Source organism: Xiphophorus maculatus, chromosome 10 (assembly GCF_002775205.1).
Source record: "Xiphophorus maculatus strain JP 163 A chromosome 10, X_maculatus-5.0-male, whole genome shotgun sequence".
NCBI lineage: Eukaryota > Metazoa > Chordata > Actinopteri > Cyprinodontiformes > Poeciliidae > Xiphophorus > Xiphophorus maculatus.
Genome location: NC_036452.1, coordinates 7,471,456 through 7,497,288, shown reverse-complemented (window position 1 = coordinate 7,497,288; position 25,833 = coordinate 7,471,456). Strand labels below are relative to the sequence as shown.

The following is a 25,833-nucleotide window of genomic DNA, read 5'->3' as shown; positions in this document are numbered from 1 at the left end:
GGAACACTTTCTTTAAGAGCTTTTCATTTCACTGAAGAAAAAAAAATACGTAAAGCAGCACCATCTGCATTCGATGCCGTGAAACCAGTGGCTGGCTGTGGCCGGATCCACATCGTCAGAACAAAAGGCCAATTTAATATGTTCATCTAAGGGTTGCTAATGGTATTAGGGAGCCGGCAGGGTGGTCAGCAGGAGCCCGGCGCTCCGAGGTGAAGCCTGCAGCTTGACCTCCTCGCATTCGGGCCGGTTTATCGAACTGCTGGCGTCGCTGTGCCCCACATCTGCTATTTCTTTGTATGTATGTGGGCGATTCTGTTGGTGCTTTTTTCTTTTTTATTTGTTTTAAATTTAAGTTTGAGTTCTTTTCGAGAGTTGGAAACTGCAAACGAGTTTCTAAATTAACTGGAAATCAAGAAACAGTGAAAAATAATCAGGGATTTTTTTTTTTCGGAGGGGAAAAAAACAAAAAGATTGAGTCTCAGAAATTGAAGAGAATAAAAAATCAGGTGTTAGGTTGCTTAAAAGCCTTTATGTTTAAGGATTTGTGCACAGAGTGGGATTGTTGGATTTTTCTGTCTTAAAAGAAAAAATAGAAAATTGTCCTGGAAAATTGACAAATCTGATTTAGAAGCACTTTTAAATCCTGCATTGTGGCGTGTTGGATGAGGCTTTGTGGAGTAGTAAAACCGGCGCGTTTGATAGAGAGGATTCTCCGGGATGCAGCTGAAGCGCTGCTGTGCTGCTGCGGCGGATGCTGCTGATGCAGGCGCTGCCTCTGTGTGGGTGTGTGTGTGTGTGTGTGTGTGTGGTCCTCAGCGGTCGGCTCTCCGCTGGGCTCTGCCGAGACAGAGCGCCGGAGGTCCCGGGATTTTAATGAATGTTTCATGTTAAATTTAGCGCCGACGATGTTCGCGGCGCAGCTCACACTCGTACGTCTTATTCTTTTATTCATCTTCGTGCTCCGACAAAGGTGGAAAAAAAAAAGCGATCCCAGATAAGGGATCTGCTCATTTTCCCCTAAAAGAGGAAGGGGGAAAAAAGGGAATCTTCTTTTTATGTTTGAAATTTAATCCAAAATTTGCTGTTATTTCAAAACATGCCCTTCTTTTAAAATGAATAGAATAGAGACAAAAAAATTGAATAATCTCCTTTTTTTATTTTCTGGATCCTCCTGCTGTTCGTGCACCATGAAATCTCGCTTCATTAAAAGTGTATTAATCTTGTCTCGTCTCATGGGAGGTACCTTAAGATGATGTTGTGTCTTTTTCTTTAAATTGTTGGAGGAGAAAAAGAAAAGAAGAAGGGAGAAAAAAAACTTGCAGATTTGGTCCCTGTCAGTCAGAAATAATTGTGTGCTTAATCTTGTCCCTGATGGATGACTTGGAGTTCAGCAATGGGCCAGCTCCAATGACAAATACAATATTAATATTCATTAACTGCTTTGACAATGCTAATTTTGATGCAGTAGTAAAGGGCCTTTCCGAAGTTGGCGGCCAAAGCATCAGAGCTGAGCAAGGTGGCAAGATAATTTGCGCTGCTTTGCTGAGCCGAAGGCTTTTAAAGTCTTAAGCAGGGGGGAAAAAAGGCTAGGTACCACAAACAAAATAAAAGAGAAAGGGAAAAAGTTCAGACGCATTGGAAACCAGGACTGTGGAAGTAATACGATCAAGAGGCTGCTGCAAAAAATCTGACACCGCCAATGCTGCATCTTTGAGCAAATATTTTTCTCTCTTTTTTTTTCTTTTTTTCCCCTACATTTAAACGAAAAACTCGGCAACTAAAAAAAGGGGAGCACAACATGGTAAGTCAGCGCAATCTCAATTTTTTTTCTTTTCTTTTTGTTTAATCTTTTTGATCTTTTCAATTATCGCCATTTGAAGATCAATAGTAATTTTTTTCTTGCTGTGGTTAAAAGGCTCACAGCGGTGGTATAGTGGATGGTCGGATCACGGCTTTAAGAGTGGGCTTCCTCTCTTCAAGCCATCATTTGGACCGGGTTGAATTTTCTTATGCCGGCTCTTCTTAAAATCCGTGCCTCGGCTTTATCTCCTTATTTGTGCCTTTTGCTGTTATTTTAGCTGCTGTTGGTTCCCTTTTCGTCTGACTTTAGAGTCCGGAGGTGCAGGATCTTCTCTTCCATCATCATCTTGTACGGACAAATGCTTTTTTTTGTGTTCTATTTTTTTTTACTTTTGCTTGCTTCTTGAATAAAAAAATCTGTCGCATTTATCACATTCGACATTGCTTCAACTTCGCCCCGGATCGGGATGCTTTCTCTTCTCGGGGATACCATTTTTTTGCTGTTTGTGTTTTGTTTTGTTTTTCTTTTTTTCTTATTTAGCATTTAATCCGGTGTGACTGGCGGTGAATGGAGCTTGGCTAGTTTTTTGGGAGGATTAATGACATGACGAGAGACACCCCGCTGCTCGAGTTTAGCCAAGTTAGGGCAACTCCTATAGACCGGCACTCCAGCACCTTTATGTCTGCCGAGCCGCTGAGAGAAAAGCCCTTTTCTCTCGCTGCTTCTTTTTTTTTGTTGTTGTTGTTCTTTCAACTTATCAAAGAAAGAGAGATGGACACAAAAGAGCTTATTAGGGGGGATATGAAGATGGGCGAGGGGGTGAGAGGGAAGTCCTGGTCAGACGCGGAGGAGAGCGGGTGTTTGAATGCATGGGAGGCTGAGAGTGAGCAGCCAGCTCGGGGCCCCGGTCCCTTCTTCCACCGTTCTGGGATGGTCAGGAGCCGCTCCTGCATGCCTCGGCTCTCGCGCCGGTTCCTCCGACCGCCGTCTTATCGGCGTAATCCATCGGGGCTTTAGCGAAGGGGGCTGCCGTAGATGAGGTGCTGCCCCCCAGTGGATTAGTGGCTGACATGGTGGTGGGAGTCTGCTTGAAGTCTGTGCACTACCATGAGTGCCAGCATGCTTGTTTTAACCAGGAACCGAGCAGCATCCCAAATACAGCTCTTTTAAATGGTAAGGCTTTTTAACATTTTAATCGCTGTGGTTTTTCACTTTCCACCGCCTGTTTGACTTTAAATATTTTGTTCTGATTGGATTTTGCTTGCAAACTATTTTTTTTCTGCCGTTTGTTTGGCAATTTATAACACTTATGCTGCTAAGTGACAGATTGACAATTTGGATAATGAAAGGCACTGTTTGATTGCTTTGTGCTGACAGCCTGACAGCGTATTATTGCAAGACATCAAACTAAATCTCATTTATTTATTGTACTAATTTTTTTTTTAATTAAATAGACACTAATTATTAATTTTATTGCTTACACTGAGGGAAATTTCAGTTTGTATTATTTTAACATTTTAATGTACCATTTACTGCTCCATTCCTTTGCTTCTTTCGATATTAACCAATCAGACTGGATGTATTTTTGAATGCTTTTCTTAAGGTATGTGTCTTTAAACGCATTAAGAGTTAATATTTTTAAAACTTGTAATTTGTTACAATTTTTATAGTAATTTACAAAATACAAAACTTTGGACTTTGATGTTGAATTTGTGTTTTTTCTTTTTTGTTAAAACATGGATTTATTTCAGAGTTTAATCCATTTCCCAGCTTTTGCAAAACTTTCTTTTTAATGTTGCTTAACTCGTTTAAATTCCTAAAACCGCTTTTAGGAATGGAATGCGTTTTTCTTTTTCTTCCTACCCACTTTCTTTTTCTCTCTCTCTCTTTTTTAAAAAAAAAAATGTCCACGTTTCTCTCGCGCCGCGGCGTCAACGCCATTGTGGCCGAGTGATTGTGAGCTGTCCATCACTCGCCGGCAAGGTGGCAGTTTACTTTAGAGAGCGCACGTGGGACAAAAGGAGATGGCAGGAGCATGGCGGGGCGGCTGAATGGAGGGAGGGCAGGCAATTAGCCGCCGCCTTGTCGGATCTCTTTTACTTGTCAAGCCGAAGCCCCAGCGCTATTGTCCGAGTTGTGTAAAGAACATTCTCGGGGGCTTTTGTTTTGGCTCCTGAGGGCCTCACGACTGCTTGCTGCAGGCCAAGAGAAGCGCAGGGTCCTAACAGGGATGGAGAGGCTGCAGAAAAAGAGGGAAAAAAGGAAGAAAGTGGGATTCAATTAGAGGAGAAAAGTTTTTAGTTGTTTTAAGGTGCCAACTTTTAGCTAAAAATACTATACAAATGTAAACGTAGCCACATTTAAACAGTGTATTATATAATTTTTTTTAGCATAATCTTTAATCTTTAATCAACGTCCTTTCAATTATTTTAAAAAACATATTAAAAGTTAGTAGTGCTCAGGGGGGAGAAATTACTTATTCAATAAATATTTAATCCGTTACGGTCATTATTTAGATTTAAGCTCTTAGAGGTTATTAAAGAGTGACAAGTGGAGTTAACTGAATAATGTAAAAATTGCTATGAATTTTGCATTTATTAATATTATTTTGTAATTTTTAGTTAGAATAATTCACTGTAATCAGGAAACTATTTTTTATTTTTGGATATTATGCATAAATGTTCTTTACTTAAAATAAATATTTAGAGGGACAGGAATTTAATTTTTCGTTTTGTTGGCCATCTTTTTAAACTAAAAATAAATAAGCAATTTTTATTTATTTATTTATTTGAAAACATTTTTATGTAAAAAAAAAAAAAAAATCACCCTCACTTCCCCAAAACTTTTCTTATTATTTCTTTTTACTGTTTAAGTTACTGAATGTTTTGTAGCGGAGGAAGGAGAATGGGAAGAGGTGGACGGCGAGGAGGGGCTGGAGGCCTTGTTCACAGGAACCTTGAATGGAGTTTAGCGAGGGGGGCGTCTGTATGTTAACAGAACAATTGCTCTCCACTCTAAGGTATTGTTTGTAAAACGGGGAGAGCGCAAAAGGAGAAAAACCTAAAACGAGTGCAATGAAAAGTGCCAGGTTGGTGTCAGAGTGAAGACTTGCTTCCCTCCTGAAAAGTGGGCATGAAGTCTGGACTGTCAGCATCACACAGACGAAGTGACTGTTGGCCACACTTTGCTGAGCCTGCCCTCCCTTTGTGGATGTTGTTGTGTCTTGTTCCTTTTTTTTCCCTCTCTCTTTCCTCTCTCCTGCTCTTTCCTCTTTGTTTCGATCGCTTGCTTTTGCCTGCTTTTCCTCGTAGCCAAAGCTGTTTCAAGCTGCCAGTTCGTCTCTGGGCATCCTGGAGGCGCCGCAGAGCCCACACACTAACTCACGCAGACACACACCCGTCACACAGCGGGGATTAGTGTTAATTTTTTGCCGTTTCGTGAGTGAGTTTTTCCTGCTCGTGGAAAGCTGACATTATAGAGTGATTCCTTTTCCTCTCTGTTGTCGTTTTTATTTATTTTTTTGTCGCCGGCATCAAAACTTACCCTGACGAAGAAGAAGAGACTGTCGGTTTCCGTGGTGGCTTTGAAACTTTGCGGAACCGAGGCCTGCAAGGTTGAGATGCACACAAGTTGGTGTGCAAATCCGGGGCGTTCGCTGGTCAGCTGGCTGCGTCGCCAAACACAGCCGGGACTCTAAACACACGTGTGCAAACAGACAAAAGAAGAAGAAGAATAAAGCATCCAAAAGAGGAAAAAAGGAGGAGGAAGGGGGAGTCAAAGGAGGGGTGGGACAGAGGGGGTCATGTACCCGTGGGATGGAGTCGGGCCGGAGGAGGCGGGAGCCAAGGCAGGAGCGTTGGGCCCCGGGCTCTCGCTCCTGCAGCAGGTGGGCTGCTGGCACCTTAATCTGAGCAGCTGGGTGAGTAACGCGCCTCTGCTCCCCGGCTTCCTCACCGTCTCTGCTGTTTCTCAAGGCTCTGAGCGGCGTTTGGACAACTTTGTGCTGTTTGTGTGAGGGTCTGGGTCAAACAATCGTCTGTGCATAAATGACTGTTCGCCCCGTCCGGCCCCTTCCTGTTTTTACTGGAAGCAGAAACATCCTTTACTGCAGCAGTGTAACCTTATAGTGAAATATTTAGAGAAAAAACAAAACCAAACCTTTAACTAAAGTGTGTTTATAGTGGGTGGGGAGAGAAAGCATCTGTAAATATGACAGGAGCCAGAAGCCCGGTTCAATTAGCCGCTCTTCAAAATGGGAAAGGCAAGGAAATATACCATTCAAGTCAAACGGGAAACCAAACAACTCATTGCCTTTTCTTTTTCTATAATCAAATACATAATTTAAATGTTTAAAACACCTGGAACTGTGACGAGTAATTCAAAACAAAGACCAAGAAAGATTCAGTCCAGTTCAATTGAATCTAATTTATTGCTATCTTTTGTTAAAATTCCTGGTACTACATTTATTGATGCCATGATGGTTCATATAAATTAAATTGAACTAAAATGTTTTTTTCAAGTATTAATAACTTTTATTTAAAGTTGATCAGACTTTTGAGGACTTCCTGATTCCCTGGGCTGTAAACATGACGTAGGATAGGCCCATTTCCCCTCCACCATTCTTCAGAATAGGAAACACAAGAAAACACAACATTGAAGTAAATCAGGAAATGACATGAAATGAACTCCTCATCTGATCCTGCGAACATCTATAATCAGATGGGCCAGCAATCATTTTAAAACTCTTTTAACTGTGATCAACAAGTCACCAAGGTTCATCTTACCAACATGTACAGTGATGAGGATGTAACGGAGGTAAAAATAAAATAAAATCTTCAAATTTCTCTGTGAGATTATTCAGCCGTTATACAAAATAGATTTATTTTAAGGCTTCTTGCTTATCCTCACAATTGCTGCCATTAAATGGTATTATTACCGTAAAAACAAAAGTAGGAAAACAATAATTTCTTCTTAGGTCTGTTAATGTATCAAAATATACAAAGGTTTTGAAAAGTTGCAGTTTCAAGACTACTAAGTTGTTCCTATGGCTTAAGGTCTTTTTATTTGGACTATAATCTTCTCCAGCTGCATGGAGCAGTGCCCTTCCCCCTCTTGTTGCTGTGCACTGCTGGTCAACTGGCTAAAAGAAGGCTACCGCACTTTTGCCTCACTTATAAGAATGTCAAATTTGGTATTTGGAAATATATCCATAACGTCTACTAAATGTACACATTTTTGCTGAAGCCAAAATCAAGATAACAAATAATTGTTATAATTGTAATATTACATGCATTTTATTTTGCTAATAAATAAATTTAGTGTTTCTGTTTCAGATAAAAGCAAATAGATGATTTTATTATGAATTTTGTAAAGCTCTGTTTTCCTACAGCGAGAATCTCAGACTGGCTCTTGCTCATTTCTTATTTAATTTTATAGGAACACAAATTCTAAAACGGTTTTGTCAAGATCAAATAAATATCATAAAGAAGACATTTGGAGTAAACAAAAAGGTGCATTGCTGAGACGTGATCATCTCAAAGGGAAACCATATTTACTCAAAAAACATATATATATATATATATATTTATTTGATCCAGCTCATGCCTTAACCATAAAATGTAAAGTAAGATTTCAATTTCCTCGCAGATTAACATATCTCTTTGTTAATGTCGCCTCCCAATTCAGATTCCTAATTGCTTGGCTTTCAGATGAAATTCTGAGAGGCTGATTGCATTTCAAAAGGCAGAATTCAGTCTGGCTCTTAACACCGTGATGCAACATCACCTCCTAGAGAAGCCCCCTTCAACTCAGGTATGGGGAGTTCAAGAGCCTGTTTACCCTGAAAGGGATGAGTGGGGGGGAGGAAGCTGCTTTAACACACATGCTTGTCTAAGAGGCGATTTGTCTTCACAGAATACAACAGTTCTGCCAAATAGCACTCCATATTTAAGCTATTTGATTTTATTTATCCCTGACATATCTGAGCATGTCCTTTCTGCGATTCCATTTGATGTGCCGACTATCAAAGATGGGAAGCGCAAATAAATGGTGACGAACGACTTGAAGTGCTGGCGGAGAGAGAGAGAGCAAGCAGGAGGAAGGGGAGCAAAGGCTCTGGCCCACATAATATTTTTGTTCGGCGCTCTGATCAAGCAGTCGGCGTGTCACTGCAGCAAAGTGAATAGATTAACTTTTAAATATAACTCTGGTCTCTAGAGCTCCTTGTCCTCTGAGATGCATCTTCCCTGCGAAAGAACTGATCAACTTCTTCACATTTTCGGTCTTTTTAAACGTCCCGACATAATAACAGTTACAGGTTCTGAATGTTGTGAAATAAAGACAGTCGGATTTTAGTTTGGACACGTGAGAAGTTGGCTAAAGGCTTTCATGTTCAGTTTTAATTTAAACCAGATTTCTGGGAGTTTGGAAAGGTTGGAAAAGGGTGGAATTTCTTATGTGTTTTCCAGGTCTCTACAAATAATAAATAGTAGTAGTAAGAAATAAAACTATAGAAATTATCCTATTATTCTAAACCTTCCTTCCTTGACCCTTTCCTGATGGATGGAGATTTCTGGTTTTCTTTGAGGGTCAAAAGATGGACAAACATACTTCAAGTTGTTTGATAAAGGTAGTAGATTTGATTCCAACAGCAAATTGATGCATTACATTATATCCAATTTTGTACAAAGCACATGTTTCTAATCTTCATTGGATTTTAACTAATTAAACAAAGTACACATTGGTCAATATAAGCCAAAAATGATGCTAGTTGTTACTTTTGATTCATTCAATAAATAGCGATTTGACCTGCAGTTAAGATACTGACCATGGATTTATTGGTGCATCTCAATTTTATAATAAAAAATGGCACTAAAAGTGAAGAGAACTCTGGTAATGTGCATTTGGAGAGTGTTCAGTTTTGACATAAGTAATTTGTAGGAACACTGTTTACTATGTTGGCTTGTATCTGAGCCAAATTCTGAAGTACTTGTCTGTTTGTGTTTGTTGTTGTTTGTTGATATTGGGGGTGGGGGGCGTATTTGGAGATGAAGATCTGTTTCCGTGGAGGGGGCTTTCTAAACCTCCCAGAGGATAACAGTGATAACAGAAACTGATGATGAGTGAAAGCAAATGATTGCTGAGACTTCCTTTTACTTTTGCTTGAATCAACTTCAAGCTTGAAGAGATGCACTAAATTAAGCACTTTCCTCAGTATTGCTTTTGTTTGTGTGTGTTTTTTTTTTTTACCATGTTGTGTCACTTGGATCTGGGGAAGAGCACTACAGACGTTTTTTTTTTGCTTGCTTTAGGAATTCATAGGCTCTCTAATCCATCACATCGCTGTCATCCCCACATCTCTGTCCGCTCTTCCCTTCCCCTGCCCTGGCCTCACTACAGCTCATTAGCGCCCCGCAAGCTGTTGTGACAACTCATCATATCATGACATAAAGCAGAAGGACAGGGGGCTCCAGACCCCCACAGGGGCTCACAAGGTCGCCACCTTCACATTTAGGGCTCAAATTGGCCCTGCGAGGTGCCACCAGGCGGAAATGCAAGGCCAACAGTTTTTCCTGTCCGGCCTCCACCTCTTGTGCTCCCCCTCTTTGTCTTTCTCCGTCCTGCTGTCACTTTTTCTCCTCTATCTGGCTTGTTCTGCTCCCCCACTTTCACCCCCACAGAGGGAGAACTTGAAGCAGCTCATTTTTTCGTCCACTTTCAAAAGGCTTTTCTCTGTTTCCTCTTTACTCGTACAGGAATGGGGGAATTGTTTGTTGATTCAGGCTGCTTTTCATGTGTGCAGATGCGTTTTGTGGTCATAAATTCAGTTAGTTCAAAACAGGATAAGCATCATACCTTTAAAATTTAGTTTTTGGACTTTTGAATCTAGTATCCTTTTTTGGAGACTTGAAAATCTGTGTTTGTTTGTCACAAGACGAGAGATGCTGGGAAGATGCAAGTCAGCAGGGGTGGCAGGAGCAGGAAGTGTTTTTATTTATATTTTTCTTTTCCTCCTGGCTGTTGTGGAGAAAAAAGAAGAGTCCAGTCTCCCATGTCGCCTGCTTTTGTGTCCCTCTGTGCGAGATGAGCTCGTATATTGTCCTGCTGTGGTCGTGGAGGACAGGTGCTGGAGTTGCTGCTTCCCACAGCGACCACCGGTTGCTAGAGCAAAGTTTGTAGCAATAAATGCAGCTCACAATGTTAACAATATTTTTGAGGAAAACAAAGAATCCCAATTAAAAAAAACAAAAAACAAATAAAAGTTAAAATTTAGGTTATTTTTTGATCAGTACATATATTGTGATTTTTATGATTATAAAAGTCTGAGGTTGTGTCAATAGTGGAACTATTGAAAATGCTCCCTGTTCATGTTTTCACAAATGGATAAAAGTCTCCAACCGTGTTTGAAAAAGAACTGCACTTTCATATGAGCAAAGTCGTTTGGATGTAAAGTGTGGTAGGCTATAATTTTTTAAGTGCCATACTTTCAAAAACTGAATGCAAACAATGCACAGCCCCTTATGTAGGCATGCAGATTATCACAAAGATAAAAGTAATAAAATATATACGTAGAAACAAAAACAAGAATAGTACACTGTACAGTATGTACAAGATCGTAACATAAATACTATGTTAGGGAAGAAAAGAGAGCAGAAAATGTGCCTTAGTCAAAGTGATATTATTAAATCAACATTGAACAATATTATTGCTGTTAGGATTAGGCCCATTGGAAGAAATAAGTCAGAATTCAGCAATTTAAGTCAGAATTATTACTCTTCTGAATTCTGAAAGAAAGTCAGAAATCTGATGAAAAGGTCTTTTAAGAAAGCCTAACATTAAAGTAATTATTTTTGTAATCCTCTTCCGTATAAGCCAGTTCAATTTTAATAATTCTAAAAACATTCATTTGTTAATGAAATAAACAATGCAGTCTACATTAACCAAAAAAACATCAAATTGACCCTTTAGTTTAGCATTAGTAAAAAGCTATGAAACACACGCTAATTCCAATGACGTTAGTGGCTAATGGTTAAACACTAATTCTCACTAAATGTTCACACTTTTTCGTGGATGAAAATATTTCAGATTTTCATCTGAAGACAGTCTAAACTGTTAAAAACTGCAAAATGCTAACTTTCTTACAATAGTTAATCAATTTATGATTTTAAGATTTTAAAGAAAAGACGTAATGCAGTCCAAGGTTTCTAAAAACTGAAATAGCTGAGTTTACAATCAATAGAAAGCTAGGGAGCAGATGCTAGTTATAGCGTAGTTAGTGATTAATGACTAGCTAGTTGCAGTATTCCTGCAATATTTAATCAGCCTATATATTTTAGACTTTAATCCAGATGTAATGCAGTCCAGAGGTGCTAAAAACAGAAATAGCTTTTTTGTAAAGGCAAAATAGGTGTTAGGGGGCAGATGCTAATTTTAGCATCATTAGGGGTTAACCACTTCCCATTTATTGTTCTTGCATTGTTTGATCAGTCCAACTGTTTTAGATTTTGAACTAAAGATGATAAAATGCAAAACTGAAGTAATTAACATTTTGCTTCTACTGGAAACAATGAAATGGGAGCTAACGTTGGCGTCATCAGGAACTGATGGTTAGCCAGTTATGTTCTCACAGTGCTTGCAAACCATTTGTACTTTGTCTTCTTCTACCTACCTAATACTCAAAATAATTCAGATATATTATTTAAAAGTAGTGGAGGATTTTTCACCACTTTTCTAGGAGTTTTGAAAGCCAGTCCGATAAGAAGCCTTCATCTGACTTCATCAGAGAGAACCTCAAGAATTACTTTCAGTCTTACTTCAAAATAAGTCTCAGTAATGACACAACAAGGTGTCCAGGTCTAAGCACTGTTGTTATACACATTGCAAGATAAAAGTTGTGCTTGTAGCAACTGGACAGCTCTTTGTGAAACAGATTTCACTTTGACAAGGAATACCTTAGCAGTTTTAATATTGCAAGACTCAGTCAAGTCAACACAGATGCAACAATTGATTTTTTTGACTGTTTTGTTGGAAACTTTTCTAAAAGCATTACACCCGCCTTACCAAATTATCTCTGTATTGAAACTCTGCTTCGATTTCCAGCTGCTGACTGGAATATATTGGTTTTTGCATCATTCCCGGGGGGGGCTTACCTCAACTCTGTAAGCAACTGTGATGTAAATAGTGCGGCCTCCAGCTTCCCTTTCAGCCCCATCGCACACCCTCTAGACTTGCTCTCACTGGATGGCCATTTTGAACCCTCGCCTCAATGGCTGTGGTCCCTGGACAAAAGAACTTGTATAAATGGCTACTAAAGCTTTTTAACGCAGAGCGTTAAGGAACTCACAACATTCTTTCACATCATTACTCGAGGTGGGGATTGGGGGGAGGTGGAGGTTAGGAGGTGAGGGGTTGTGGGGAGGAGCGTCTTCTTCCGTTGACCTGCTAACTCTTGAGCTGCGTCCTGATCACTTCTTCACTTTTATTCCTTTTTTTGTTGTTGTTGTGAATGTACAGATCAGATTTGGGTTCCAAATGAGAGTCTTGGTTTCTTTTTAAGGAATCTCATTCCACCTATTCCTGCACCCCCCCCCCACCCCCCACACCCTTCCTCGACACACAAACACATCCCTCCCGTCCTTCTTCCCCCCTCCTCTCTCTTTCCCCCCTAGCCTTTTCAGCTCTGGGCTGTGAATGAGTCCCAGGAGTCTCTGTGCCTCCCTGGAGTTCTGCTGAGGTTCATTAATCTTTCATTGGGACCACGGCAATAGGGAACAGCAACCACTGCCCCCCCCCTCTCTCTTTCCTGCTCTCTCACTCTCCCCCCCATCATTGCCACTGCGGAAAGAAAGCTGTATATGGGGATACTTGTTCAAGTCTGACTGAACTACTAGGACAGAATTAGGAGTTTGGGTTTTGGGTGGACTGTTGCTGTATTAGCGATGGCTCCCTCCTCAAACTGTCTGGGCGCATGATTAGTTTTGTGGCATTAAGCTCCGCACACATTTTTTGTCCCGTCCTTGGCCCGCAAGCTCTTGCATTTGTATTGTCGACGAGCGCCGGGGCAACCGCGCATCTTAAGCGTGTAGCCCCCCCGCCGGCATCTAGACCCATTAATGTTTTTCAAAGTCTGGTGGAAATGTGCCACAGTGGAGCCTTTTTTCGCTCTTGCACGGTTTAAAGTCACTAATGAGGGTGTGTGGCCTGCGAGAGAAGAGACCGAACACACACACTCACGCACTCAGACAACTACAGCTGCTTGGTGTCTTACTCCTCTCGCCCCTCCTGAACATATCATCCATGTTACGAGAAGCCTGATTAGTGCTGCTTCTTTGGCTGCTGAGGGCAGGGTAAGGATGTGTGGGTAAAGAGGCAAGAGCTGCCTAATCTTGCGGCGCGGTTCTAATCTGGTTATCTCATGTTCAGGGGGACTGTGCATGTCAGTCCCCGTCCCGTCCCGGCCCGACAGAGAGGGCCCGAGCTGCTGTTAACACCAGACCCCTAAAGCTCCACTGTAATCTATGGGTAATTGAAAATAAAACGGGGGTCTGCTCCACTTAGGAGCACAAAGAGAAGATTACATAGCTAAAACTAATTTGGGAAAAAAAAAAAATCAGAAATGGATTTTCATCCCCACCTCTCTTCTATTTACCCCCTTACCCTTATTACACTACTGACCGCACTCTCCCTGACTGAGGCCCTCAGGGAGTAAATAAAGTAGGGGGGAGGCATATTGGAGCTGGACTCTAGCTACTAATGGCTGCAGATTTACTCCCGCTGCCTTGATTTTGTGGTTTACAGATGATCGATTACTTCGCTGCAGCGGTGGTTTAAAAGTGTTTCATCCAATATGACGCCCAAATAGGAACTGGCAAGCCCACAAACCTCTTAGATCGTGTTACCGAATTCCAGGGTTGATGCCGCAGAAGTGTTTTTAATTACAAACCATGCTATTTTTGCTGTGGTTTGGCGGCTTTGGCACCTTGAGAGTAACCAGAATTTGATCCGTTTTTTTTTTCCCTCCTTCTTTCAGACCGAGCTACGACTCCTTAGCTGTTTTAAACCTAAATATTGACACCCCTGTCTCTTCTCTTTTCTCTCTCTCTTCTTTCTTTTTGTGTTCCTGCACATCCTTCTTTCTGTCAGTCTAATAAGGTTCCAGTGGTACAGCACCCGCACCATGTGCACCCCCTCACGCCTCTGATCACCTACAGCAATGAGCACTTCACACCGGGGAACCCCCCACCTCACCTACAGACAGACGTGGATCCCAAAACAGGTAAGCCCCCAGCTGGTATTTCTTTCACTCTATAAATATTTATGGGGGGGGGAGCAGAATCTGAACTACATTTTTTTGTGAAAATACTTGCAGCTCTTGATGTTTTTCTCACATTTGACCACAAATTATGTATTTAAATGTCAAGTTGTGCATAATTTTGAAGTTGGGGGCGGGGGACGTAATTTTCAAATTGTTCTACAAGTACGAATCTGAAAAGTGCAGCATGTGTTTTTTTCAGCTCCAAACCTGACTAAAATTTCATATAAATGCAGTTGTTCTGATAAGAGTTAACATACTTCAGAGAAACAGCTTTTGGTAGCTTCGGAGGAGCTGCAGGGATCCGCAGCTCTGGTGGGAGAATCTGTCAATGGGACACTAAACATAATTCTTTTGGCCCGCCTGCCGAACGGTGTGTGTGGGAGAATGCTAATGTCACCCTGAACACACCATAAAATATGTTAGCAGGTGTTTTTCATCTGCTCATCATGTAGGAACGCTCTGCTTGTTCTGGGGGAACCTGTTGGAGCCTCCATTGACCGTAAACATGCAATCAGCACATTTTTTTAGTGTTCTTATGGCCTAGTCAAAGTACAGATCTAAATCCAAAGCACAGGTTGACTATTTTATGAATTTGTTGTCTTCTGATTTGATTTTATTCATGGTTATAAGAACAAACTGGATGGAATATACATTTCTGCCACTTTTCAGATATTTACCTCAGAAAACTATTGGAAACATATTTTCACTTCAACATCACTGTTATGCACCACATGTGTGTTCCTCTGAAGTAACAAATATGAAAAACGTTCAAGGTAGATTCATACTTTTGTAAAACTGCATGTGCTATAATTTCTGCTCAAAGCTCTACTAAAATTCAGCGCAACGTGTTTGAAAAGTGTCTCCAGTAGAGAGTGAAATCCGAAGCATTTCGAGAACGCTGCAGAAATCTGCATTTAAACATTTAGAATACAGTTCAGGTTCTTCTTTGTTCAGCTTCGTCTGTTTCTGACTGAGCTTCAGCGCTCGGTGGCTCGGTTTCTTCTCTTACTCGAGGACAACGACCTGAGCTGTGGCTCATAAAACGCCTCGTAAATCAGGGAATTTGGCAAACAGCCTCGAACTCGCATGACCGCAAATCCGACTGCTGAACGCGAGGCAGCCTCGGTAGTTTGAGCTCAGATAAAAACGGAGACCTGCGATCTTCGAAGATTCCAGGAAGTCAAGCGCTCTTTATGCCTTTTCCTCAAACTTTTAGCCTGTCGGACTTTCCTTTTTTTTAAATGCTTGGCAGCCTGTTGATTCTGCAGATCAGGTGCTGAATTCAACGTTTTTCTTTGCACCACTGTAGCGTCTCCCACAAACATCCAGAGCACATTTTTTAGTTAATTTCATTCATTTCCGAGAGCATCTTGACCCAGCACTTAATTCTGTTAACTATCATTCAGCCCATTCTTCTTGGCTAATGTGCTTTTCAGTGCAGTGAATAATTTTGTGCTTTTTCTGTGGTCTCTGGCAGATTGGGCCCATGTTTTAGGTAATAATGTTCCCTTATTATGATTGCCCCCTTACAAAGGAGAAATAATGTGCCAGCTGCTGTTTAATGTAGTGGTTAATGGGGCAGCTTAATTGGCCGCAGAGTTTAATTAATTAATGAGTTATATTGCTCGACGATGGGATAATGCTCTCTGGTTTTTCCACTCAATGGGACTCGCTTTTGCTAAAATGGTATTCCTGGACAGGTTTAGTCTCCCAGCCACATGCAAACTCATCACATTGTGCATCAGTAACAAAAGTACAAAGTTTAAACAGAAACCTGCGCCTAATCTGCAGCCACCATGAATACCTGAAGCAGCACCAGCTGTGTAGAAATATCACACCATCACCCGCATAAATTTCCCAGTTTCTGATTTGCGCTTTTGCAGAACTCCAGTATTCTTTGATTGAAATTTCTGCAAAGAGAGAGGAAGTTATTTTTACGCTCGGCTGTGCTCGGGACCTTTTCTCTTTTTTTTATTATTATTTTGTTCGTTCAGGGCAGCTTGTCGATGCCGTTTCTTCCCCTGTCAGCTGCCACAGAAAAGTAAAAGGATGCTGAGATTGTTTTGGCGAACCATCCCAGCAAAAATAAAAAAATTGGACATCTTTGTCGATGTTTGTCAGCGGGGAGGATAGCAAACGAAAATCAGCTGTTTTTTGGGGGCATATCTGGGAGATCTTCAGGAAGGTAGCTATACTAACATAGGTAGCATCTAGTCTAATGTTTGTTGTTGATGTCTGTTGTTGCGTTTCTGATGTATGCATCAGGTAGCAATCCATAAAGTCAGCTGGTTTTACTGTTATTAGCAGCTCTCTGATCACAGAGACAGCTTTTTAATTCCCTCTCTTTGTTTTGTTAACTTCTAAACCTCCGTCATTTTATATCATTAATCTCCTGCTTTGCCAGACAAAATGTGACAAGAACCTCATCGGTGTTTTCTTCTCACTCCTCTACACCCTTGCCTCTTCCAACACATTGTGCCGCCTCCCTCAAAGCCCTTTGATCAGCAAGTGTGATTTTTAGCGCTGTGTACACACGAGCAACAAGCCCCCCCTTCCTCCCTCTCTCGGCCTCCCTCCTCCTCGTCTTCCTCCCATCTTGTTCTGCTGTGATGTGAAACTCAACAAAGACTGAATTTGAGCACTGACAAAGATTTGGTTCTGTCTTCTTGTCCTCGTCTTGTCTGTCCACCTCCTCTCCCCTTCCTGTCATCTTCTCTTCCTTCCACAGGAATCCCGAGGCCTCCTCATCCTCCAGACATATCTCCTTATTACCCGTTGTCACCTGGCACCGTTGGCCAGATCCCCCATCCGCTAGGATGGTTAGTACCACAGTAAGCAACTCCTTTTATTATTATTCTTTCTTCTATCTTTCGTTTTGAGTTTTGTGAAAGTCTAGAAGCATTCACATCTTTATGATGGTTGACAAATTTGATGGTGCCCCCAAATAAAATGTATTAATCTAGCATGATGTCACTCTACCTGTAATTTGAGTACTTTTAATCCCATGTTTGGAAATAATTGTTTTAGTTAAGGTAGGACACTTTTGTGTCCTATGTGCTTTCTTCTACTGTCTTATCTCCAGTTTCCTCTAGGTTTTAGTTCTTTAGGGTTGATTTTGTGCTTGCAAACCATTTTTGTCCTAATTAGCCATTGCATATTTGATAATTATTCAGGTGAAAGGCTTGGTGGTGATCCATTTACAGTGTTCTTGCAGAGCACAACAGATTTTTAGTTGAAATGGAAGGTTTCCAGAAAACTTGCTAAATCCAGTGGTTGGGCGCTACGGCAGTCATTCATCCAGCGGCCGTTGTGTTTTTGAGTTTAAACATTTTTAAAGTTGACAGGAAATTTGAAAATATCACTTTATTGAACGATTAATACCTGAACACCAACTATAAAGTCTTAAAAATGCAAACATTTTTAAAAGACTTTGAAAAATAAGCAATGCTTAGGCTGGTGGGGGTGGAAAAAAAGCCTGGTTACCCGCCAGGCTTATAATGCACTGGGGAAAACCCTGAAATGAATAAGTGCAAATTTATTGCAAATTTAAACTATCTTGTACATTTTTGGCACAATGCAGGTTTTAATTACATTCATAATGGTCTTTAGAAGTCTTACATTTGGAAAAACCTGGACCTTTACTGTAAAGTAGGGAAGTAATAGCACATTTGTAATCATAGCAAAAATGTTCGGCTCCTTCCCAGAGTTAATGTGCAGAACTAAATTACAGAACTCTATGTTCCACCGCATGGCTTTAAAAAGCTGCACCAAAATGAAACCGTAGTTGGAGGACTTCCTCTACTGCAGTCTGCTTGAGAACGTTGTGGTTTGTCATTCAGTTATGGTGGCAATGAAGGACCAAAGCAAAGTTTGTTTTATTTGTAAGTTCAGACATCGTGTTTTCGTTACACATCTGCTTCACTTTCGTAGTATGTTTTCTTGCCTTTTATATTTTGAGAAGTAATATATTTTAACCCCAGGGAAAGAGAAAGTCTAGAATATGTGATCAATTTTTTAAAAATCTCAGCAACATTGGGTGACTCATTGGGGGTCCTAACAAAGTGGGTATTGTATTAAAAATTATTTTAAATATTGGATATTTAACCCACTCAAAACATTTACTGGAATTAAAGGTTAAACTTCTTCATAAGAAGTTTAAGAAAAAATCCAGTTATTTTAAGGCTTTTTACATATCATTATTTGGGGGGCAGCTTGTTTTTCCCATCTGGCTTATGAGTTAACAGTACAGTACGCTGAAGACAATTAAATCCCTTATGATCATTACTGAAAGTGGTTTTCCTCTTTGAAACCCAGAGTTGATTTTCTAACGCAATCTCTCCTGGACCTGCTTCCTTAAACTCTCACCGAGCTCAACTTTCCATTTTTCCGTCAAGTCCTATTTTGCATGTCTGCGTTTTCTCCAATTAGAGCAATGAGCTGTGATTGCCTGTGTTTTACCCACAATTCCTCACAGAGGCTCTCCCTTGGTAACTCTTGTCAACACTTGTTAATATGACAAAAGGCTACAAATTAAGCTCTGTTAATTTAATGTTTTCTCACCGCGATCTAAATACCGAGAGAAGCCCTGAGCGCAGTTGTGGCGCCCTTTGATTCGCTGCACTTTATTTTGGTATAAATTTACATTCATTATTGTTTGTCTTTGGATGTGTAGACCTCAATTAGCGTGATGGCTCCATTAAAGGGACCCGCGCTTCGTCTTTAATTATCACAACAAAACACCTAGTTCCAGCTCGGGGAGGAACGGGGCCCCACTCTGTCGACTCCGAGCAAAGGGTTATGAAATTTAATTAGCCACTGCTATCAAGATTTGTGGCATTCAAATTGTTCGGAGTTTTCCCTCACTTTGATCTGCGCTCTGCAATCCCCTCGATTTTTGTCCTGATCAAATGAGAATAAAGAGGCCCGCGGTGGGGCTTTGGCGTCCCCTCTTCCATCAACCTTATTCCTTTACCTTATCCGCTTTCTTCTTCTCTTTCCCTCTTCCCAGGCAAGGTCAACCTGTTTATCCAATCACGACAGGGGGGTTCAGACACCCCTACCCAACTGCGCTCACTGTCAACGCATCCATGTCAAGGTGAGTTAAACCTAAAGTGCACGAACACCTTCACACTCACTTCCTCTTCACTCATCTGTCTGCATCTTATCTGCGCACATCTTCCAGAAACGTCTCCCTTAAGGAGACGCTCACGCTCAACATCAGCGTGTTCAAAAGGCCAATTCTCCAGTGCAGGAAAGGGGCTCCAGCTTGCATGCTCAAATATTAATTATATTTATAATTTTCTAATGAGGCCCCTGAAGAACGTTTACCCCCGCCGCATGTCAGGCAGAGCAGAAATGAAACGGAGGGGGCATGTCCTTGCTGCGAGTTGAAGCAGCCAAACAGATAAACAAACAGCGGCATCTTGTAGGTGACACCACGATGTGAAGCTCCGGTCGCCTCCGTCCGCCCCATTAGGGTCTAGTTCAAGTGCCGCTGTGGACATCAGGGCTCCCGCGAGAGGAGGCGAGTTGGTGTGTGTGTGTGGGTGTGTGTGTGTGTGTGTATTTGTCATCTTGAACACATGTGCTGGTGTTTTTACTGGTGAGGAATGTGTTTCCTCTACATTGAGTTGGATTCTTCAGGCTCCTCTGGTCGTTGCTCGTCTGAAGCCGAGCTTGAGTTTAATTACAGCCTGATTGGAAAAGCAGCTCCTGAGGGCGGCTTGTTTAGTCCTCTGTGACAGTGATGGATCATGTATGCAAAGAGCCAGCAGCTGAGAAAGCACGGCCTCTTTTAGGCAAGGGCCAGAATTAACATATACAGAGTTTTTATGAGTAAAACCATTCCTACTTTTTACTGAGATGCTAGTGAAAGTGCCGCAGTAACAGCGTCGCCCCTCCCCTCCTCCGCCTGTTGCTGCACACTGCAGCTGGCGTTTTGCTCACTTGCAAGGTACACAAATAATGTCTTCATCTTTTTGGTATAATTCAAAGTAAAAACAGCTGCCCCTCCCCAACTTGTTGTCGAACACAGAGGAAACTTCTGTACTTTTGTCTCACTCACAGAACAGACAAATCAATGTAGAGCTGCCCCTCTCCCATCTTTTGCTGTGCACTGCGTGTCAGCTGACTGTAAGAATTCAACCAATTATTCAAATTTATTCAATTCGGTTCAATTAAAAATTATTGTATTTATTTCAAAGGTAAATTAAACGTGGTCGTAAATTAATCCATCAAAGAGTCGTTGTGGGTGGTGATGCTGTGAGCAGGAAAAATCTCCAGTAGCAGTCAGTCTTGCAACATATCTGAAGAGGCCTCTGACTGACAGTCTCCTGACTATTATGAGATGCTAACAGCTCGATTGTCTGGGCAGCAGAGATATTTCAAAGTAGTATTGTTTGCATGCACTGCTAATCCACCTCATTTGCTTTTGCCACTCGTCTTTAAATCTGTCTGGACATATGCTTAGGAAGCCAACCACTCCACTGATTTCCCTCTCAGTCATTTTTGCCCAACAAGTTTCAGTCAGTCCGTCGGATGGCAAGCCTGGTCGGACGTTGGCATCTGCCATCCCGGCCAACCGGAGCTTTAAGCGACTGCTAATTTGCTCCCTTAATGACAGCCCCTACAATGCGATCATCTTATTTCCAGTGCAGCTAATTGAATATACTGACTGGGGGTGTAGGAGAGGGGGAGGGGGCCTGGCCATGGGGAAAGAGCTAATGCCCCTGTGATGAGGCCCCTAATTGAATTAGTATAACTGAATAGATGGAGAGCTCTGGGAGTTCTCTGGAGAAGGAGGGGAGGGGTTTAAAGCCCATTGCCCCACCCTTCCAAAAACGAAAAAAACTCCTCACCAGAGGAGAGCAAAACATCCAAAACAATCGGCTTAATTGTATCAAACCTCCTTTCATATGTAGCCTTCAGCTAGTTGGTTTTGTTCAAAGCAAAGCAAAACGGTCAGCGTGTTCAGGCAGCTCAGTCAGTCTGCAGCGAGCTCCGCTGACTGGAAGCAGAGTAAAGATGAGCCAAAGCCCAGCTCTTTGCAGGGTTCACGCTGGTGCTGGAAGAACTTCAAAATGATTGAAGTTTTTAAGGTTTGGAATGTGTGTGATTTCTGTATAAATCCTTGAAAGTGCTTGATATTCAAACTACACAATTTGGTAATAAAACGCACTACAGCATTTGATTAAAAGCCTAAATTTGGTTATTTACAGATGAAACCAGATATTGAAAGATAATAAAAAGCCTACAGTTTTCTTTCTTGTTGTCTGACATTAAATCAGACCAAACTTCTTTTATTTTAGGCAAGTTAGAATCACCAAAATTATTTCTGTTTGCTAAGTGAAAGAAAACTTGTCGAGAATATTTTTTACTGATTTTTTAAATAACTTTCTCAGACTAGTCAGATGTATAAGGTGTGTGTAAGCAAGACATTTCAAAACAAAATTTTGTTATACTTTAGTGGACCTTCTCCCTGCAGTATAATGTAGAATACTAACACAAGACATTATTAATAACAGTAATAAGTAATATTGTTGGAATTAAAACTCTCTGCTTTAGTTCATTAATACTGCTTTTTTCTCCAAAGTGCGGCGCTGGAAAAGTTTGAAAACTTACATTTAGGCCCGTCACAGTAAGCAATAAATCAATTAGATGCGTGATCAATTAAAAGGAGCAAGATGATTTGCACTTGCACAATTGTTTTTTCTTGTGTCTTGACTGGATGACAAAAGTCTTCAGTCTGGTGTTTTTGTCTCAACTCGCCTCTTTTTTGAAGGACGGTTTTGTTTACAGATACTTCAGTATCCATTTTATTTGTTGTTTCAGTTGTCTTGCAGTTTAAGTGTTATATATGTGGCAGCTTATTGAACTTTGAGAGGTTGTACTTGCTTTATTTTATTAGTTGAAAAGGGTCTCAAAATGACAATTTTATGGTTTATCGCAATACCTTCTGGGCCAATTTATCGCCTATCAAAAGTTGTTATTGTAACAGGCCTACTTATCTTAAAAATACTTTAAGAGTGCTTGAATTTTACTGTGGGAAAAGTATACGAACCCTGTTAGTTCAGTCAGGAGTTGGGTGGAATTAGGACTGAGGGAACGGCGCTGATAAGTCGTCCTGCAAAACGATCCATTCTGGTATGAAAGGAATCAGAGAAGTAGAGAGGAGCAAATCCAATGCATTATTTTGATAATGGGGTTGCAGCCAAAGCATGTTCCCCCTCATTGTGTGTGTGTGTGTGTGTGTGTTGGATGTATGTGGGACAGGTGGGTGGATGTGAAGACCATTTCGTCCCTTGTGATCAAGCCTGGCCCTTTGATATGTCCTCCTGTCATGCCGCTTCCTTCCTCTCTTTCCCGCGGAATGGCCACATCATTATACATTAAACAAGCGCAGGGGGCTACCGGCAATTAAGCTAACGCTCGGCCTCACTGCGCCGGTGACCCAATCCCCCATTTACCCTGCCTCCCCTCCCTTCTCCCGACAGCCATTCTTACCTTTTCAGATTGAGACGTAGAAGCCCCAGGGTTGCTGGGTAGGTGGGGGTCTCCACTGCCTCTATATGTTGCTTAAATTGGTCCAGGCTGCTTCTCGCTGCTGATGAGCCTCGATGATGATGATGACGACGATGATAATGCCCCGGACGCTTCAAAGGGATGGCCGTCATGTTTAAACCATAACCTGGGCCACGCGGTGGCTGCAGGGTGGAGGGGAGGAGGGAGGAGGCAGCAAGGGGACAAGGAGGAGTAGAGAAGAAGAACAGAGGAAATTTTAACAAGTGCACAGAGAGCGAAGGAGGGAGAGAAAGGAAAACGGAGGGAGCGGAGCAAACGCGGGCCCTAATGATGGGCTCTATGCAGCCACTACCGCCGCCGCCGCCGCTCTCCCCATCAGCCGATGACACGGCACAAACACCGGCGTGTCAGGGATGAAGGGAGGAGAGGGGGAAAGGAGAAATGGAGGAAAAGAGTTTGATGGGAGGAGGAGGTGGGGTAGTAGCTGTGGTACTCCCCTGAGATGGCCTCCAACAGAAACTAGTTGTTCCTGGCGAGTTTATCCTCATCATTATATTCTGGCTCGGAGCCATGCAGCCAGACACAGTCGGATAATGAGCTGCTTTAACAAAAAAATAAGAGTTACTCCTTCGTTTCTCCTTCATCCTTCTCTTAAATTTGTTTGGTCACGTGGAGGCCTTTAAACGTACACATGCGGATATAAATATATATATATATATATATATATATATATACATACATACACACATTCTCAGATAATTAGCTCCACACACTCTCTGTGTGGCTGGTTCTGGGCTGTTAAATCGTTTCTTAAATAAGAGTTTCTGTGTGGCGGACCAGTTGGAGATTACGAAACCATGATGGGAGAGTGAGGTAGATAAAGATGGCAGCGGTGCTGACGGTGCTGAATTTGCAGATGGAGACCCAAAATCTGGAGCGATAACTAGAGCGTTTCTCCTACTCTGCAGGATTGGCTTGACAGGAGATAATGGCTAGAGATTTGCCATCCAAAATTTAGGCATTTATTTTTCATTACAGAGATTTTTGTGCTTCTCTGACATTTCTACATTTTGTCGCAAACTTCATGTCATCTCAGCAATCACAAACTTCAGTGTGGTTATTGGGATTTTATTGGATGGACCAACACAAAGCAGTGCGTAATCTGAAAAGTGTGGCATGCATTTGTAAACTCCCCAAGTTGATGTTTTGGAGAATCAGCTCTCTTTGAAATTACAGCTCCAAGTTTTTGGTGGGGGGGGGGATGTCTTGCACGTCCACAGACTTTTTGGCTGTTCTTTGTCAGATTGGATTAGGAGCAATCAATTTCCATATCTTAGCATGGATTGTCAATTAGATTTAGGTCTGGACTTTGACTAGGCTATTCTAAAACCTGAAAAATGCTTGTTTTATTGTCCTGCTCAAGTCTTTCTGAGCACACACAAGGTGCTTTTGCAGGATTGCACTGGAAAAAAAAAAAAGCACTCCCACAGCATGATGTGGCCATCGCTGTGCTTTATGGTGGCAATGGAGTCTTTTTTACTTCTTTAACATTTAAATGAGTCTTCATTTGACCTCTGGTTATTTGTAATAAAGTTTGGGTTTAGGACAAACTACTATTTGTCCTGTTGATGGATTGTCCCCCCTGAGCTCTGGGGCTCCATCACTTTCATTTGCAAAAACATGTGTCATTTTACTTCCCCTTCATAAATATGCACTATTTTGTGTTGGTCAGTCATATAAAAACCTAACAATATATATACATAAATGTTTTTTATCATTGAATTTTATTTAACTAACTTTTAAAATGTCATTGTGTCTTTGATGTCCTCTGTTCCATTTTAATGACAATAACTAAACGCTTTAATCTTAAGATAAAAACAAGTTCAGTTTTAGCTGCATCTGCATTGTGTTGTTTGTACTCCATCTCCTCATTTCATCCGTGTCCATTCTGACGATTTACACAGTCTTCTGTCCTCCAGATTCCCCCCACACATGGTGCCCCCCCACCACAGTTTGCACACCACGGGCATCCCCCACCCGGCCATCGTCACGCCCAACGTCAAGCAGGAATCCTCCCACAGCGACATTAGCTCACTCAACAGCTCGTGAGTAGCCCGCCCTGCGTCCCCGACTTTCCCTGCGTGGCGACACGCTCGGCCTCGTCTCGTCTCACTCCGCCCGTCCTCTTCTGTCCTCGCTTTTTAGGAAACAGTCAGATGCGAAGAAGGAGGAGGAGAAGAAGAAGCAGGTCCACATAAAGAAGCCTCTGAACGCCTTCATGCTCTACATGAAGGAGATGAGGGCCAAGGTGGTGGCGGAGTGCACACTGAAAGAAAGCGCTGCTATCAACCAGATCCTGGGGCGAAGGGTAAGTCTCGAAAACGTTCCAATATGGTACTGGGGAATATGGTAAAAAAATATGACTCAGTCGTACTTGAATCTTGAAGTGGGGACAATTATAAAAGTCCTGACGTGTTTGTCAATGCGCAGTGGCACGCCCTATCGCGGGAGGAGCAGGCCAAGTACTACGAGCTGGCCAGGAAAGAGCGACAGCTCCACATGCAGCTGTACCCCGGCTGGTCAGCACGAGACAACTATGTAAGTTTTTAGGTTTACAAGTCGTAACGGCCTCTTCTTTCTCCCCTTTGATTTGTTTTGGTTTCACAGGAAGAGTGTTTCTTTGCTTTTCCTCTTACACACGTAGGACCTCAGATTCTTCTTCTGTGTTTCTAAAATGTGACAGACTTATTAAAGTGCAGCCGCTTATTGCATGGTGGAGTTTAATTGTCAGTTTTGTGATAAATGTGTAAAATATTTAGTGGGTTTTTCATGTTGCTGAATTTTTGGGCCTGTTCTTAAGAGCACCAGAGTTCTGACACAACCTGGAAAAAATTAGATTGAAGGATTTCCAAAATATGGATAAGTAAGGACTAGCACAAATAATCTATTTCCATCCATTTATATGGTATCTGTTTATCCATCTGTCCATTTGTCCATCCATCCTTGCATTAGTTTGTTCATTCATTCATGGATTCTATATTAGAGTCCTAGACTTTGTCCACATGTATCCGTGTTTTTATACAAATATCTTTGCCATATCGTTTAAAAAAATAATATTGTACACACAGAATCAGTTTCAGAAAAGTGTTCATACACATGAACCCGACAAATTTGCTCCACAGCATTGTTTTAAGCCAGG

The 25,833-nt window shown here is 41.6% G+C and overlaps 1 protein-coding gene across 22 annotated transcripts in view; it reads left to right on the top strand.

Annotated features, from left to right (window-relative positions):
- The window catches only part of tcf7l2 (transcription factor 7 like 2), a 107,849-nt gene that overhangs the window by 69,592 nt on the left and 12,424 nt on the right, over nt 1-25,833 (top strand). For 14 of the 22 annotated variants that reach the window (XM_023340509.1, XM_023340504.1, XM_023340503.1 and 11 more), the window contains 6 exons: nt 13,943-14,075; nt 16,843-16,945; nt 19,123-19,209; nt 24,599-24,739; nt 24,840-25,002; nt 25,125-25,232. In XM_023340509.1, the coding sequence (XP_023196277.1) occupies nt 13,943-14,075; nt 16,843-16,945; nt 19,123-19,209; nt 24,599-24,739; nt 24,840-25,002; nt 25,125-25,232 (735 nt within the window). Of the gene's footprint in view, nt 1-5,603; nt 5,721-13,942; nt 14,076-16,842; nt 16,946-19,122; nt 19,210-24,598; nt 24,740-24,839; nt 25,003-25,124; nt 25,233-25,833 lie in introns of those variants that run through there. The other 8 variants (XM_023340506.1, XM_023340507.1, XM_023340514.1 and 5 more) reach the window with 2 other exon arrangements.